This window comes from Rhodnius prolixus, unplaced genomic scaffold (assembly GCF_049639745.1).
Source record: "Rhodnius prolixus isolate KJV_2025 unplaced genomic scaffold, Rpr scaffold_1, whole genome shotgun sequence".
Classification (NCBI taxonomy): Eukaryota; Metazoa; Arthropoda; class Insecta; order Hemiptera; family Reduviidae; genus Rhodnius; species Rhodnius prolixus.
This window is the reverse complement of record NW_027411581.1, coordinates 1,276,806-1,287,517: the sequence shown is the minus strand read 5'-3', so window position 1 is coordinate 1,287,517 and position 10,712 is coordinate 1,276,806. Positions and strand designations below refer to the sequence as shown.

Sequence of the window (10,712 nt, the reverse complement as noted above, 5' to 3'; positions counted from 1 at the left end):
GCTTTTGTGAGAAAAAAAAATAGTTTTGAAAAAACTAATAATCGCTAAGGTTTTTCTTTTAATCAAACAATATTTTGCGATAGGTTAGGTTTTTAAGCCAAATGCCCAACAAACAAGAAGTAAGATATATTTCCAGCACTGAAGAAATAGAAAGCGTTACAAACCTTCCTTTCTGGATGCACAGCAGGTGCTGTGCCTTCTTGAACGTTGTTCTTCTCTGATGACGATGTGCGAGTTACTGGATGGCAGAGCGGGCGAGTCTCCTTCTCGTAGTTCTTGTTCAACCACCAGGCCCATCACCGCGCACACCTGCCACAACATTCTGCTGTTAGAGAGATTCTGTCTAGCTAGCATAAGAATTTCAAAACTTTTTCCTAGATTACGTGTGGTCGTTTTGAGATGTCTGATCCGAGTGCTGCAACATTCGGTGATTAGTTGATGATTTACCAACATTTCATCCGCTAAAAACATTTTACCAATTCAGAGGACCTTTAAACCTTTATTTCCGGTTTAAATCAAGAAAACAGTACTTCCCTTCTCTAACAGCAAGGGAGTAAAACAAAGCCCGTCTCCAATAACAGCTTAATTTACTGTTCAGTGTACAATAAATGAATTCTACCAAAACTACTGTCATGGATGTATCAAGAAGGCTTCGGCATTGGACGGTGGGCGATTAAGCATGCAAGAGGTCGCTGACTCCAAGGCAATCCTGGTACATTTTACGAAATTTTCCCACCCAATGACTACTTTTACATCAGTTCCGCTTTTTCTGACAGGCACTTATATTCCGTGGACCTCACACCTTACAATTCGGGTTAGGATTCGATTTGGGAAACTAGACACAATCATACTGTCTCCTTGTAGCTCGTAGCAGATCGCTTAGATCCTCATAAATTAATAAAAATTACTAATAGTATATTAACCAAGACAGAACATGAAAGTAGAACGTTCCCGAATAAGAAGAAAATTGTTCGCCAGAGGAACGGAAATGTGAACAACAATAAAGAGGAAGGAGGTCAGTTTGGCGTGACGTATTTGTGTGGGCGGGAAGTTGACGTCACATGGGGATCAATTATTAGCAAGACCTCTGCCATGGCCGAGCCCAACTTCTTATTTCTTACCAACTAAAACAAAAATCCATTTTGGAAATCTTAAATAATTTGTTGAAAATATTGCATTATTTTTACTATAAACTTGGAATCTTTAATTAAAAATTAAAAAAAAATCAAATGACTTCAATGTTATTGGAAGGTTAATGCTCCTTGCTTTAGCACTCTATTTTTGAAAAAAATACGACGTGCCAGCTCTACAAGGGATCCACAGTTTGAGAACTGACTTCTTTCTGAAAACACCGCCATTTTAAGTTACTAACTGAAAACTGTGTATAATAATAACCGTATGGACATATTCTGTAAACGTTATTGCATTATGTAATATCATGTGCAACAATTTATGCAGAATATTTCATACAATATTAACCACAATAAACCTTTGCTATCCATTCCGTCTTGCAGATATATCATTTTGCAGAATATCGATAGCGGCAAGCGATTTTTTTGGTAACAAGGCGGAATGTTATGTTCTCTAGCTGGTTTGGTCTCGGACAGTCTGAAATTGCCGAGTGCCACAATTTCTCCTTCCTTATTTTGTATCTTACCTGTACACTATTTCACATTACTTTGGGTGATTTCGCTAAATTTGGGTCTACACTATCTGCAACTGCTAAAATTTTGGGGTTATGTCCTAAAGTGCAAGTCATTTCAATGTTGCGTGAGATGGGGCGCACATGGAGCCACAATTGGAAGAATGTTTCTTATTGGACGTTTTCTCTGGTTGTCCCACTACTTTGTAGTAAGTGCTCGAACCAATCAGCATCGTTGCATTTCTTACTCGCCTCATTACGCCAATCAGCGCTTAACCAACGAACCAATGACCAGTGTTCTTTTACCTTTCTTCTTATTTAAGCATTATCATCCATTGTAATGAAGTTAACGAGAGGATCTTTTCTACTGCTTTACATCGCTTTGATTTGCCGTCAAGACATTTTGGTCTTCCTGGTCAAATATAAAGTCGTCTGCAAAGAACCAGTCTGCGCCATCTCTTGAGCAACATTAGTTGAAATCTTATTGGTAAATATCTAACAAATACAAATATTTTAAAATAAAATAATAATAATAAAACTTACAGTGGCAGTATCTAGATGGCAGGCTGAGACAGGGTTCCTCTTGGACTGGCCGCACCTCAGCGTATCATCTGCACAAATGCAGCACATTATCTAAGTTGGATGCAATAAAAAGGATGAATTTCAGATATTCATGGATTATCGGGAAGAATATACATTATTATCACATTCTTTGAAATCCTATTTGCTGTTAGTTTACATTATATTTACTTACTTATCAAACATCATAAAGTTGATAAAACCGTACATTTCGCTGAAATGCCACTTGAGAGAAAAGTGAATTTCAATGATAAAATTTTTCCTTGAATAATGACAAAAGAAAAATTACATATCCATGTATAAGACGCGAGAAAACTGACGGAGCCAGATTCTGGAAAATCTCGAAGAAATGGAGAATCTGGTACTTCCGGTTACGGTATTTCCTTTACAGATTCATCCTTCTTTTATAATATCTTAGACAGAGGGCACTAGAAGTAAAGTAATGCAAAGTCGGTACATTTTCTGAAAAAACTATTTTAAAAAAAGGTGGAAAATTCTTTCAGTAAAATGGCACTTCCGATTAAGAAAATTTAATCTCCAAGTTCAAAGTCATCTGTGGGATGTCCAGGAAATGAAATATTTTTCAGTATAACTGTGATTTTTCAGATTTTGAGATATTTTGTTGCACACGCAAAGAGGGATCATTTTTATAAAAACCATTTTTTCGGGTTAATGGTATCTCAAAATGAATGAGCCCGTTAAAAAACCCGAAATGAAACTTTCGACAAAACGGCATTAATTTTAAAGTAATAATCGCGATAATATAGGTGAGCAATTATGATTCTGTTACGTACAAATATTGATAAGATAGTGATGAAATGAATTTTTGCTGGAGGGGAAAAAAAATTAAATAATTTGAAAGATTTGATCGTATAAAAATACATAGCGAATGTAAAAAAAAAAAAACCACTCAGAAATGCGATCGTTTACCAATGGTGTTTGTAGCAGGTGACTCAGTGGGAATATGGCGCAATATTTCAATATTTCCGTCAATTTTAGAAAATTCTTCCCACAACTAAAAAAGTATTTATATACGCTATGTCCTTAACACGTGCGCACTGCTACAGCTGTTTAGCGCCATATTTATCTACATAAATGTTTATTATTGCTAGTGTATAGTTTTCTGTGCAAACTGCTCATTAAACTAATATTCAGATGGCAATGGCAAATTGCTAGCAATTTGAACTGATAAACTTTTTGGGTAATATAACCTGTCACCCTATTGTAAATAAGTAATCTTGGGTAATATAACCTGTCACTGTATTATAAATAAGTAATGTTTAAGAATTAACGATGTCGCAGCTCCTCAAAAATCAATCAATTACTAGGGATCAACATAAAGTGATATATCCTGTCTGAAGCCGTTTAGCGACGGCTTCCGAAATTGCTGAAAACTCGTTAAAGCCTTTTTCAGTGAATTGATATTCTTCAAGAGGATAAACATTCGGTATTCGTTTATATTTGTTTGAAGTGGCATTTTATTCAAGAGCTTAACTAATCATTGTGTAGAAAGGTAGCTTTAATGAAATTTGCTTGAAAAATATTACAAATAACACTTATAGGCTTACATGTATATGTAGTTTAAAGAATTTTTTCGAAACTCATACAAGAAAATGCTAAAAAATGAACAAAAAATTCACCTTCAACTTTAGGTAAAGTGGCATTACCAGTGAATCGATTTTCTTTCAGTTTGGACTTAAAGGTAATGAAGCCGCACTTCACGAATATGCTAAGCCTACGCTTACTTCTCTCCCTAAAGTACTGTTAAATGCATTTTCCTGGAAAAGCGATAGTAGTAAAAGTTGTAGATCTACTCATGCGCAATGATTGGCTCATGATTAAAGAAAATTAGTGAAAGCCGTTTTCAAAAAAAAATATAAAAAAGTGAAAAACTCAAGTATGTAAATGGTTCTTCTGCTTGTAATAATTTTATGGCCAAGCTACAGTCAATTAGAGACTCAAAGGAACCAAGTTAAAATTTGTTCTTTTGAACCCAGTGTACCAACTTACACCATTACTTCCATCACCAGTAGATAAATTTTTTGTGATATCAGCGATATATCCGAAAAAATAATAAAATTTCCAAGTTTTGGCAGATCTTAAGAAGTGTTGGGGACAAGGTTAATCAATATGCCCCCCACAAAAGAAAAACAATCATTACTTGTTTTTAGTTATTATTCAACTTGACTTAAATTTTTGTTTTAAATAGAGAAATTGTTTAAAAGTCTGATCTGAATTTAATACACTTTCGTTTTTAACATTCAACATTAAGCAAAATGTCAAATAGAAATAGAACAAATAATTCAAATAGGATTCATTGCTCAAGGTATGTATGCTATTATTGTGGGTAAACTAGATGATGTAACATTAGTTCGACTGCCATTGCATTCAATTCAATCAAGGAACTCATCGTTTATCGCATCAAAACCGACAACACTGGCTGCTTTCAAAAACTTTTCTTATGTAGCTTACACTTTGAATAGCTGAAATGATTAATGAAAACTGCTTTTTCATTATTTCTATTTTAATTGAAAATGATAAGAAGAAAGCAAATTAAATAAATAATACTTGAGATTAGACAAAGAAAACAACTTACGTCAAACGTTGTTGGTCATTATTTGTATTTTTTTAATTTTATTTTAGTTATTATCAGAGGTTATTGACTCTACAGATTTTTTTTCCAGTGCACTTGCCAGCCTCCGGAAAGTGTTCTCTCATTACAGACAACACTGTCTCAACACTGGATGGTGAGCTGTAAAAATGCTACTAGAAAGAGAAAATCCCCGCGTTGGAATCCAGTATTTGCTAACTAGTCAGCCATTATCCCTTCCCTCAATAATTGCTTTGTTTATATTATTATTTTACTGGTAACCTTTTACGTGGTTATTATGTATTATTTATACTATTATGTCCATTCTTGGGATCTGTAAAATTAGTGTATTTCATTGCGATAATTTTTTTTTGGAATTTAATAGACAACTGAGTGATACTTTAAATTCATCTATTTTAGTTAATTTAGGCTTATTTATTACTAACGAAATATACACCAACATTTAGCAATTATTTAACAATTAGCGCAAATACTTATATTCAAAGTTAACCCTAACATTTACTGTTAGCTTATTATTAACAACATTACAATTTTGTGTGTTAATTTTGGTTAAAATTCTTTTCAAGTAAGGGGCGTCTTGGTGATTTTTCTTTTGTGTTCAGAAAACGTACTGAACAATCACAATTTAAGGTAGGTTTTTAAAATTAGATTTGATAACCAATGTTGCTGTAACTGTTGTCATAGTAACCGCTGTTATCTTGATTTCACATAGTTGATATAGATATGTACATACATATATGTAAATATAAAAATTTCCTTATTTTTTTAACTTTTATTTCAATCATGTATCTTGAAAACATTTATTTTATAACAGTTCATGGATGAAGGTTAGGGTTATGAAATGATAAGTATGATATTGGTGGCTGGTCGAAATGTTTTGGGAGACACCCTTCGCATTCAATCCTTTTTGTTAATTGAATATTTAAATATCTCTTTTTATTTTATAAAGAAATTCTTTAAAATTTTATTAAAAACAAAAAAAGAAATGCTAGACTACATTTTTTGATTGCGTACTTTAACGGAAAACTCCTTCGTACAATGTTCCGAAAAAAGAAAAGTAGTGCGGGCTTCTTTCTTCTAGATTTTCAACGCCATCCTACCTTATGATCTCGTTAAAAATCCAAATCCAACTTGGGACATGTAAACCTGAACCTATCTACTCCGTTCACTATATCCCAAGGTTTGCCAATGCCAACCAATTAGCATCCAGGACAGTGACAACTCTAATAAACGCTTTATTTTAAAACTCTGCTTAAGATTCTTAAACAAAGTGGGGCAGAGGAATATTTTTGTCGGCATACCTATCCAGAGAAAAGTCTCCTTTCTTAGGAGAACAGCATTTTTTTTTGTTTGAGGGAATTCTTCCTGCGACTTTAGGGTCATGGTTTACTGTCCCTTCGTTTCTATAGATTAGGAAAACATGAAATTTATCATTACGTAGATAGAGCGCCCATAAGAATCTATTGCTTACTTAATCTACTTCTTTTTTGGCAATATTTATAACTTAATTAGTTATCCAGGGCGAACGGTTTGCAATTGTTGACTTTAAACTTAATTAAAACATATGGTATTGCAGCATCCAAACGATGAAATAAAAATGTGTTACTATTTAATCAAGTTACTGTCTTTTTTTTGCATTCAAATTTTTTAACTTTAATCATCAAATTATCATGCTAATAGTTTAATTAGAATGCTTTCAATTTTATTAATAAAATATTAGTCTTATGGCTGTATCCAAATAAATTTACTAAAAAATTATCATTCTATTTTTATACCATAAAGAAATGGGTCACAAAAACCATGTGTACACCAAAAAGGGAAAACCACTGGTATTCTTCTTTGTGGTACCTGAACTACATAATTAGAAAGGCATGCATTTCTGTTGTAAGCTTGCAGTTGGAAGATCGGCATGGAAATTATACTAGCTCTTCATGAGATACTGATTGTGAGAAATTAAAAACTATGTACTACTAAATCTATAACCTACTTACTGTTACAAGTACTGCTATGTTTAAATTATAGAATTTGGTTACATCAGGTTAATAGAGTAAGAGGTGCAAGGCAAAAATTTAGAAGCAACTATTTATTTTTTTTGATTCATTATTTTTTAATAATGCAAAAGCAATTTATTTTTTAATTTATGTAATTCTCAAGCAAAAAAGACACAAAGAAAATCAACTTTTTTACCTTAACAGGGTATTCAACAGCTGTATTTAATTGTATAAAAACAAGAGCGGCGGCAAAAAGGAGTGGGTCAACAGATGTGATGTTGCGAACATGGAGGGTTCATATTGGGAGATGCGCGCGCATGCTGGACGGTCAATGCTCTCTGCACGAACACACGGACACAGCTACAGGTACACATCGTGACGATAATACAAACATTACACAATATGTGCGAGTGTGTACGTACTGTAGGCCTAGACTTGGCCAACACTGAACACTTTGTGCCGCTGACGGCCGGCTCCGTCAGTACTGTACACTAATACACGCTCGAATTATTGATCTAAACAACTCCTCTCGCCGCAGCTTTATTCGCACATCCTCTACCCCCACTCCTTCATACATTATTTGCAACATTATACTTCGTCCGACACCCAGTGAACAGAGATATTTTAGATGGTGCTAAACTTTTCATAAGCGAGATTTCATCGTAAATAAACATTCCAAAAAGTGGTGGAAAATGGGTAAGAGAGAGTATGTATGGTAGGTTTTTTCTTTTATAATCGGTGGGCGGGGCTTATCAGTTAGAATTTCAGTTTTTCATTTATGGCTTTTCCCTTCATGAAAAGCGAGCGCCACGAGCATAAACTAGTAATTCCAGAGATCGGTTGGAAATGAAAAATTAGTAGGAATTTTCATTTCACTACACCAAGTTACGCAACAAAGGCCCGGAGCCTTTTTCAGCCCTTCCGATTATGTCCTCTCCCTTGTAAAAGGAAACAGATCTTTAAATTTAAACCATCTATTTCTTTTCTAATATCACCAACTTAAAGAGAAATATCTCAAAATTGCAGGAATATAAACATTCATTATTGGACAAAAAAAGTGCATAGCAATTTAACCATTACAATTGTATGCGTATCTGAGTTTTATAATTGTGCAGCATTTCGAAGGTTTCTATTACTTCGGAAGATATAATCCTTTCAATTTTCAAAGTAATAACCATCAATTTAATCGAAGAATGAACATTATCAACAGACGATGTTTACTTTTACTGCTGCACTAAACTTGCACTTAAATAATGTATGTTTTGGCGCTAATGACCAGGCTATTGATGCGCAAAAAAAAGTGTGTTGTCGGTATATGCAATTATATTAATTTATATTAATTTTTTTTTTTCTAATAATAACAATTTTTTCATTAGAATTTTTTTTAAAAACCTTTTTGAAGTTATATGGGTGCAACACTTTACTGAAAAAAGATTTTTTACATGAAAATGACCAGTGTAAGGGTCTGTAACATCTGATAAATTCAAAACTAAATCTAATCATAATTTAAATAAAATCAGCTAATACTTTCGTTTGTCAAAAGTAATAGAAAGTGGGAAAATGAAATATACAGATCTACCATGTTTTACGGCCCAAAGTGGGCGTGGTATCATATACATGGGGGTAGGCGTGGTTTAATAGACAGTTCTCGCTTCTGATTTGCTCTTCAAACCACCCACTTTTCACACTTCCATTCTTCACTGTGATTGGCCAATTCTTTATTGATAATAATTTGTATGAAAAATTACAATTTAATTTATTTTACTAATTTTTCTCCCGCAGATATTTGATGAAGAAGCAAATTAAGCAATAAAAAATGTTCTCTATAAAAACATGAAAAATAAAAGATTTTTCTCGCTTAATGTCTTGTTTTCTGTTCTGATAATATAAGGGTAAACAGAAAATTGGGAATAATGGTTATTTTCTTGAGAAGTAGGTAAAAGGAAATTGTGGGCCATGTTTCACCTAATGTTCACCGCCATTTTGTTTGTTTATTCGCATTGGCCTGTTATTTAACGATTTTTAAACATTTATTGATTAATAGTTTATTACCTGCTATTGCAATCAATCTATGTAAGTTAAATGGGGTGCTACACTTTACTGAATAAATATTTTGTATTTTAATATGGCCAGCATAAGGGTCTGTGACTTCTAATAAATTCTAAACTATATTAATGAAAATTTAATGGAGTAAAATCACTTAAATGATATTGTCATAAAATTTGAATGAAACGTGAACTTTTTCGTACGTTTCTAAATAGCTGAAATTACGAGCTGAAGAATGAATGAAATATTTATTGGGTACTTTCAGGTTTTGTCGGTGGTAAACTGCAAGTTTTTGTTAAGGTGTAATTAATTGGAATTTGTGTTACACCTGGTTGTGGATTGAGGCAGCTGACTGGTAACGCAGTAGTTCTGCGTGCAGTCACTAGATGGCAGGATCAACCCTTTTCAGTCTAAGTTGCTAGTGTAAAGAACACGTGACTTACTTTTATGTATTTATCTTACACCTATACAGTTTTCTTAATAGCGCAGATTAATCTGAAATGTCTCTAGTGAGGGTAGAGTATCTCTATTAAATGTCAAAAGAGACTAATTTTCAAGGAAAAAAAATCTATTAAGCTTTTTATGCATGCAATGCAATTGCAAAAAAATGAATCGAAAAAAATGCATTTAGTATAGTGGCACTTCCGGTTAAAGAATGGTCGGACCGGAAATGAAACTGATATCACACCTTTAGCCCACGACTGGGCTACGAAGTCCTCTTATCAAATTTGGTCACAAAAATGTTTTAAGTAAAATGCAGTGCTGATTGGCTGGCAGTTTGGAAGAGAAACTAGTGAATGGAAAATCTGGAAATGCTACTTCCGGTAGAAGGACTTCCATCGAAAGGAAATATAAAGTTTGAGATCGTTCGGAAAAACATTCAAGACATCTTCTAAAAACCACTTTCCACTTGCCTCAAAAGGAGGAGGAGTCCCAAAATGGGTATTTCCGTTTAAAGCTCGTCTATTTCTCTTAGGCCAAACCTAGATTCCATAGCACATTGGGAATATCTTGGATTCCCTCCAGCACTGTGGACCTAACCATATTTGGAACAACGCACAGACTTTGTTTCCGAGTACAAAACTGGAGCATTGTATTCATTTCTTATTTCTGTATGGCTCTATATTTCAATCACTTCCGCTTTTAAGCTCATCAACGATATGAATATTAATTGAGTACATTGATCATTTCCGCACTGCCTAATATTTGAGAACCATTTTTCCAGAGTTGTGAAACTCAAGCTTGTTCAGGCATGCAGAAGAATGTAGGTTTCATGGCAACGATTGTGGACAGAACTTCCGTAGCGCCATGAACTTGCTTTTTTCTTCTGATATCAATAAGCGTGAGCAAGTAACTACGTCACTTCCCACAAGATTGTCGTATCACGTTTAAAATTAGGTCACTTAGCTATACTTAAAACATTTCTGTTTAGTTCAATTTGTCTAATTTATTTTTACAGAAAAAGGCACAAACAATTGGGTTTTAATGAGTTAATTTTAACAATCTCCTTAACAAAAACTTACAGTTTAAAAAGTTAAGTATAAGGGTTGATTAAACGCCAAAAGGTACACAAATCAGCTAGTACCCAACATTTCATTCATGCTTAGTTCATATAATTTAAGTAATTTTGCTGCATTAACTTTTCCTTCACATTTTTTAGAATTTATTAGATGTCACAGACCCTTATGCTGGCCAGTTCGTTCATAATATTATTTGGTTATAATTATGATAAAATGTATATTATATCTTCGTTTTTAAATAGGTACTTTATTTTAACTCTATTCCAAATTATTCTTCTGATTTATCTTTAATATGCCCTTTATTCTGAAGTTGTCACATCTTA

General features: G+C 33.5%; 1 protein-coding gene across 1 annotated transcript in view; it reads right to left on the bottom strand.

Moving 5' to 3' along the window:
- The window catches only part of Cipc (Clock interacting protein circadian), a 46,813-nt gene that overhangs the window by 5,914 nt on the left and 30,187 nt on the right, over positions 1-10,712 (bottom strand). The window contains exons 3-4 of the mRNA XM_074124839.1: positions 2,186-2,253; positions 165-309 (exon numbers count right to left, since the gene is read on the bottom strand). Coding sequence (XP_073980940.1) covers positions 165-309; positions 2,186-2,253 — 213 coding nt within the window. The remainder of the gene's footprint in view (positions 1-164; positions 310-2,185; positions 2,254-10,712) is intronic.